General features: G+C 43.4%; 1 protein-coding gene across 1 annotated transcript; it reads left to right on the forward strand.

Moving 5' to 3' along the window:
- Positions 1–2: 2 nt before the first annotated feature.
- EXOSC3 (exosome component 3) lies at positions 3–5,978 on the forward strand (the record flags this gene model as incomplete). The annotated part of the gene is made up of 4 exons (XM_025215258.1): positions 3–32; positions 3,461–3,610; positions 4,816–4,967; positions 5,403–5,978. Coding segments are annotated over 4 exons (534 nt in total), but the record flags the coding sequence as incomplete, so codon positions are not given.
- Positions 5,979–7,179: the final 1,201 nt, after the last annotated feature.

Raw genomic sequence — 7,179 nt, forward strand, 5'->3', positions numbered from 1 at the left:
GTGCCTACTGGGTGGACTCGCAGCAGAAGCGGGTAAGGAGCGCGGGGCGGGGAGCGGAGCGCCCGCTGCCCATTGGGTCACCTGTCCTGCGGGCCCCGTCTGCCACCAATGGGGGCGGATGAGCCGCGGGGCGGGGCCTCCTCGCTGCTGCAGCCGGGATGGGCCGGGCCTGGCCGGGGCTGCGTTAGGGTCGCGGGCGCCAGGGGCCGGGAGAGTCCCGGGGTCCTTCCCGCGAGTTGTTGTACAGGCCCGCCGGGCTCCAGGCTGGAGGTTGTGAACAGTTACACGATTAATCGTTTGCCCCATCAGTGACAACCGCCTCTAGCTCCCGGGTAGCGTTTAGCAGGGGGAGCCCTGTTGTGGCCCAACTAGCCTTGCCAGGTGTACGATAATTATCGTATTTGTACAACAATGTCAACCCTTGTAGGATGTACAATCAATAACAGTAAAAGCATTCAAAACATAGGACAATTTTTCAGGCAGCTAATTGATACAGCATATGCAAAACCCAAGTCACCCTCTGGGAGTCTTCACTGACTTGTGGACTTACTTCAGCACTTTCTGATGTCTACTTCCCTCAAAGTAAAAAAAGTGTTTCACCTTTGACCCAGTTCTCTCTCGCTCACTGGCAAGTTACAGTGAGTACTATAAAGTTAATAATAAGAAAGCATTTGCATATGTTTTCAGTATACGATAGTTTTTTAGCAAATATTGTAATTTTGAGCTTCCAATATGATAATTTCATATTTAAAACTGGCAATGCCAGGCAGAAGGCAAGTGGAAGGGATGCAGAGGGGAGCTATTGGGTATTATAACACCTAATAGCTAGGCAACCTGCAAGGAGAGAGGAAGCAGGTAACCCTTCTCCCCAGGCACTGAGCCAGTGGCTGGAATGAGCTGGTAAGGCGTGGTCCTGGGTTCTGGGTGCAGCTTGCCTCTCCCCTCCCCTCTGCGCTACTGCAGCTGGCCCTGGGAAGCTGCACGCTGGTGGCTGCAGCCCCTCACTAGTCTCTGGCTCAGCAGCCATTGAGCAATGGTCTCAATGGCTGCTGCGCCCCAGGGCTTCCTGGGCTGCTTTGGCCCCTAGTGATGCTTGCATTGAACCCTGGGGATCAGATGGGAGGACCACCAGACCAGTGTGAGCGTCTTCCATGAAGCTGCATCCATCAGCATCAAAGTCTTGCTCTTGAGAAATCAACTCCGATGGATGGGCCACTGCATCTGGATGTCCAATACTGCCTCCTTCACCAGATTCTCTTCTCCCAGCTCTCTTGGCCAACGCTCAAAGGGCGGCCAAAGGAAACTGTACAAAGACGCACTCAAGGTCACCCTCAAGCACAAAGGCATTGGAACCAACGGCTGGGAGGAGCAAGCTGCCAACCATTTGGCGTGGCGCTTTCTGATCCGCCAAGTTGCTCACCACTTCAGGGCCCAACAACTCAATACCGGAATAGTGGCGGCAGAGGAAGGAGAAGAAGATCGACCCGGGGCTGTGAATCCCACTCCCCTGCACAACAACATGCCCCCATTGCTGACGAATGTTTGCATCCAAAATTGGATAACTCAGTCACCTGAGGACCCATCAAGCCTGACGGACATCATCCTTGACTTCAAGGGACCACGGTCGATACTGGCTGCCTCTCCTCTCCCCCCTGCGCTGCTGCAGCTGGCCCTGGGAAGCTGTATGCTGGTGGCTACAGCCCCTCACTGGCAGCTGCGCCCAAGGGCTTCCTAGGCTGCTTTGGCCCCCAGCTCTCTGCGCTGCTCACACCAGGGTAGGCCAGGGCAGGGCAGGGCAGGTACCAGCCTGACACTCAGCGCCCTACTCCTCTCGTTCCCCCCTTCCCAACTTCACAGAGCCACGGACTGCAGCCCAGCGCTACTATGCCCATCCCCAATTAATTATTTAACGTGTTGTAATTACAGCAGGTTAAACGGATGTTTATTTAATTGATATTTACATGCCTAGCAGATGGCAGGGTGCAAGGTCAGGGCTGCCTGGGCTGAGGGCCCAGTTCTTCACTTACCCAAAACATTTTGGGACTAGTTTTGTTCAGTATCTTCATCAGTGATCTGGGAGATGGGATGGAGTGCACCCTCAGCAAGTTTGTAAATCACTCCAAGCTGGGGGGAGGAATAGATATGCTGGAGGCTAGAGCTAGGGTTCAGAGTGACCTAGACACATTGGAGGATTGGGCCAAAAGAAATCAAATGAGGTTCAATATGGACAAGTGTAAAGTCTTACACTTGGAACAGAACAATCCCATGCACTGGGATGGGCTGGGGACCGATTAGCTAAGCGGCAGCTCTGCAGTAAAGGCCCTGGGGGTTACAGTGGACAATAAACTGAGTATGAACCAACAGTGTGCCCTTGTTGTGAAGCAGACTAACAGCATACTGGGCTGCAACTGTAGGTGCGTTGCTAGCAGATCAAAGGAATTGTGCCTCTGTTTGGCACTGGTAAGACCATATCTAGAGTACTGGGTCTAGTTTTCGGCCTCTCACTACAGAAGGGATGTGGGCAACAAAAATGGTGAGGGGGTTGGGAGACATGACTTATGAGGAAAGACTGAGGAAACTGGGTTAATTTAGTCTGGAGAAGAGAAGACTGAGGTGGAATTTAAGTATTTTTACCTGTCTGAAGGGTGGTTTCAAAGAGGATGAAGCAGGACCAGGTGTCAGCAGTGTTTTTGGGCTAAGTGCCCAAAAAATCCAGAACCTTGATTTGGAAGATGTTGGTGTGCCATGGGGTGGATGGCAGAACGGCTATAAGGCGCCCAATCCTCTTAGCAGCACAGCCCTGGCCCCTTCCCCCTCCATACTCCCTGATGCATGCATATAGCTGCTGCCTGCAACAGGCCAGGTTGGGGCTCCAGACCCTAGTGCAGCCACTTGCAGCCTTATGGCTGCATGCTGCAAGCAGCCTGGGCTCCTTGGCAGGTGCCTGCTCAGAGCTTGAGTTGGCTGTGGTATGCTGAGCAAAATGGCTTCATGTGCCATGCTCTGGTATGCACGCTCTGATTGTTGACCCCTGAGTAGACTGTTCTCAGTAGTGGCAGATGACAGAACAGAGAGCAATGGTCTCAAGTTGCAGCATGGGAAGTTGAGGTTAGATATAAAACTTTCTTATGAGGAGGGTAATAAAGCACCGGAACAGGCAACCTAGAGAGGTTGTGGAATCTCCGTCCTTGGAGGTTTTTAAGACCTGGCTAGATAAAGGCTTGGCCAACATGATCTAGTTGGGGGTGGTCCTGCTTTGAGCAGGGGGTTAAATTAGATGACCTTCTGAGGGCCCCTTCCAACCCAAATTTCCTATGATTCTTTGAAGAAAAAAAAGGCACACTGGCTGATTATTTTTCTTGTATGAGATCTTTCTTCTGGTACAAACATATGTAAAGTGTTTTAATTTCCTTTGTATTCACGTATAGTCTGTTATCCTAAAGCTTGTTTTCATTCACAGTATGTCCCAGTCAAGGGAGATCCTATAATAGGCATAGTGACTGCCAAGGCAGGCGACATCTTCAAGGTAGATGTTGGTGGAAGTGAGCAAGCATCTTTGTCATACTTAGCATTTGAGGGTGCAACCAAAAGAAACAGGCCAAATGTTCAGGTAAGTTTTCTGTTGTTGATAGTAATGAAAATTTTAATTGTTTGCTTGTTTGGGGATTTGTTTTTTTTTAAGTGATGTGTTTCTAAATAGCTGTGGATTTTCTTTCCATTTATTGCCACTGGATCCCACTGTAATTAGAGCTGAATGTTATCATTTACACTGACACTGATACAGCTTCATGATATCTCAGGCCTGTTCCTTAAATGGAGTCTGACGTCAGTTCAGGCCTATATTTACATATTGAAAAACAGCCTCTTACAAAGTCAGGCAGTAGAAAAGTTTCCTTTTTAAGTTTTCAGGAGTAATAGTGTCTTTTAAGAGGTTTTATGGGGGGGATTGTAATGTATATGCTACATTTTGTTTACATACCTGACCTATCTGTTAAGTAAATACAACAGGTAGTAGAAGCAAAATGAAAGACCAGACTATTTTCACTGTCTATAATGAATGAAATGCAAAAGTAAATTGTCATTCTGAAAAGTCAATTATCCTACTTTTTCCTTGCCTCTTAACTTTCAGCTTGGAAGATTTCAAGGCTTTAAAAAAAAAAATACAGGCTGCTTGCAGATTTAAAAAAAAAAAAAAAAGGCAGTTTACCGCAAGCAGCAGCATGTTACTTTGACCTGCCTCTGCAGCGTCTCTATAGATCAGATGCTTAAGTGGAACTTTTGGCGCTTTCATTTAATAGCTGATTTAATCAGCTATTAGATAAAAGCACCAAAAAGCCCCACTTAAAGTGCCCTATCTATACAGACATTTGGTGAGCCAGATCCAGCTAACAGGATGCTTCTTCTGGGCATGCATACACTGGGCTCAGTGTGGGGGTACACTGAATTTAAAGTAAGGTGCCATTTTGTTTTGTTTTTTCCTATGACTGCAAGTAGCCACAGTGTATTAAACTTGAGGTGTGTGGTGCCTTAAAGGAAAAAGTTACTGGACTCCCCTTACTTCGTATTTTTCAAATTCCAATGCCTGGTTTTTAATTATTTGGATCTTAGTCTGTAATTAATTTATATAGAATTACTAGGCACATTATGATTATAGGATTCTTTGGAGATAGCTGCACTGAACGAAGGGATAAATGTTGATGAATACATTAGTTACACAGTTTTCTTTTACTCTTTCATAATTACTGGATTTTTCTGTCTCAAAGACATTAACATAAATGTGATAACAGTTTCTCTATTATCTTTCACTTATTTTAGGTGGGAGATCTTGTATACGGTCAGTTCATTGTAGCAAATAAAGATATGGAACCAGAAATGGTCTGCATAGATAGCAGTGGAAGAGCAAATGGAATGGGTATAATTGGACATGAAGGCCTACTATTCAAAGTCTCCTTAGGGCTAATAAGAAAGTAAGTGTTCCAAGAATGACAGAAAAACTGTACTTTGTCAGTTTTTAACCTATGACAGTTGAGCAAACTTTTATAAAAGCTGTTTTTCACCCTAATATATAACATTACTAAGCACAATTTCATTATTTACTGGTCTTGCATTTACTTTTAATGTTTTAACTCTTGACTTTCCTGGTTTATAATATACCTATTTTAAGTTTTCATTCCTAAGTTAACAGATGAAGTAAATATTTTATCCAGAATAAAAGTTAAATCTCTAGTTCTGGTTCAGCTCAATTCAGCATTAAACCTTACAGTTGGTACAGAGGTCCTTTAAAATAGTGTTGCAATTATTAGTGGGTATGGTATTGATTTAATGCTAGGGTATATTAATACTGTATATTGCTGGGGGGTTTTTTCTTTTTCTTCTAATGTCCTTTTTTACCTTGCTTGCAGACTTTTAGCTCCTAATTGTGAAATCATCCAGGAATTGGGACAACTTTACCCTTTTGAAATAGTGCTTGGAATGAATGGAAGGATATGGGTAAAGGCAAAAACAGTTCAACAGACTTTAATTGTGGCAAATATCTTGGAAGCCTGTGAACATATGACATCAGAACAAAGAAAGCAAGCACTTGCCAAATTGTCAGAGAGTTGAAATAAAGAAACCTCAGGGGTCTGTTTTAGACTGAGACGGTTGTATTTTTGTATTAAGGTCTATATTCAATAACAAGTTTTTAAAATTTTATTCTTTTCACTTTCTTTTGTCAATTGGTCCCTCTTTTTCCCAATGCTTAAATCTGTTACTAATATACTTATGATTTTTCTCATGTTTCTCAGTAGCCTTGTTAAGCTCCTCTTTAAATCATTGCAATGGTTTTTACTTCCTATCAACCCGTTTATTTTTGCAAATCAAAACTGAGTGGTAGCACCAGGTCTTTCGTCAAGAAAGAAAGGAGGGCTCCATTTTTCACTTGCACATGTTTTGGCTTTTAAATTATTTTTTACAATAATATATGTGTGCCTTTGCTTGTTTTTCAAGTTGGTCTGTAGTTTATATTTTACATTAACTTTCAAGAAGTCTGCTTTTTCTGTGTTTCATAACAAAGGATCAAGATGACCTCAATCAAATACTAAAGCAGTGTAGAGGAGGGATAAGGATGGAAGTTCATGTCACTGAAATAAGCAAAAGTGAGGCACCGGAAATGACCTAGTAAATTGAAACTGCTTGTGTCAGAATTATAAGTTCAGACATTTGAAAGAATGTTATACACCACTTTTATGTACTAAATTTGCTTGCCATCAAATGGGAGACTTGCTTGTTACCTGAGAAAACACTCAATGATATTATTTCACTTCAGTTTCACCTACTTCCTTCTCACTAATAGTGGGGGTGGATTAAGACTAAAAGGAATGTAGGGTATATCAGCACTTCAGGCCCTTACTTATTCTTCAACAGTTGACAACTCCTAGAAATTTGGATTAGCTAAAGCTCACTCAAATCACCATGATTGGTGCTCCTACATGCTAGCATTCTGGTTTGAGGCCTTAGTCATCTCTGTCCTAAGGCAATGTGTGCAGCAGCATGCTGTATAGAAATCATGCTGTATTCATAACTTCCTGTCTGATTCCAAAAGATAGGAATGTGTTTTCAAAATTGCTTAAAGCCCCATTATGAAGAGCTTAACTACTTTTCCAAGTTGAAAGATAACACCTGCAGCTTTTCTTCTCTATGAAAAGAGAATCTCATTGGCTTCTTTCCATGCTCTTGTTTGGAGAGGGATGGTGTTTGAGCAATTTCTCTTCCTGACAGAGAAGGTTCTTGTTAACCTGCCTCATAGGTGGAATTGATTCTAGAACTGATAGATTTGCAGGCTGAGTTTTGCAATTCTTTGGTTCTTTCACCTTGATCTTGGGAGGAAATGTGCTGAGTGTAAAGGCATTAACTGTTTCTGTGCTGCAGGAAACAGACTTCCATCTTCCTATTTTTGGAAATCCTTTTCCAAAAACCTAGGTCTAGGTTCTTTCTCACTGCCAGCATGTGCTGTTACCTGCTTGTTTCCTGATTTCTTGATAGAAAATATAATTTCATTTTTATCAGAGGACTTAATACAAAGTAGAATGTGTAATAGAATGACCTGTCAAGAAATGAAAATATCCAACAGCAGAAATAGCAAGAGGTCTTGTCACTCTACACATTAATTGGGAGTTTTCAAAAACATTTGATGTTGTC

Source organism: Alligator sinensis, unplaced genomic scaffold, assembly GCF_000455745.1.
Source record: "Alligator sinensis unplaced genomic scaffold, ASM45574v1 scaffold822_1, whole genome shotgun sequence".
Taxonomy (NCBI): domain Eukaryota; kingdom Metazoa; phylum Chordata; order Crocodylia; family Alligatoridae; genus Alligator; species Alligator sinensis.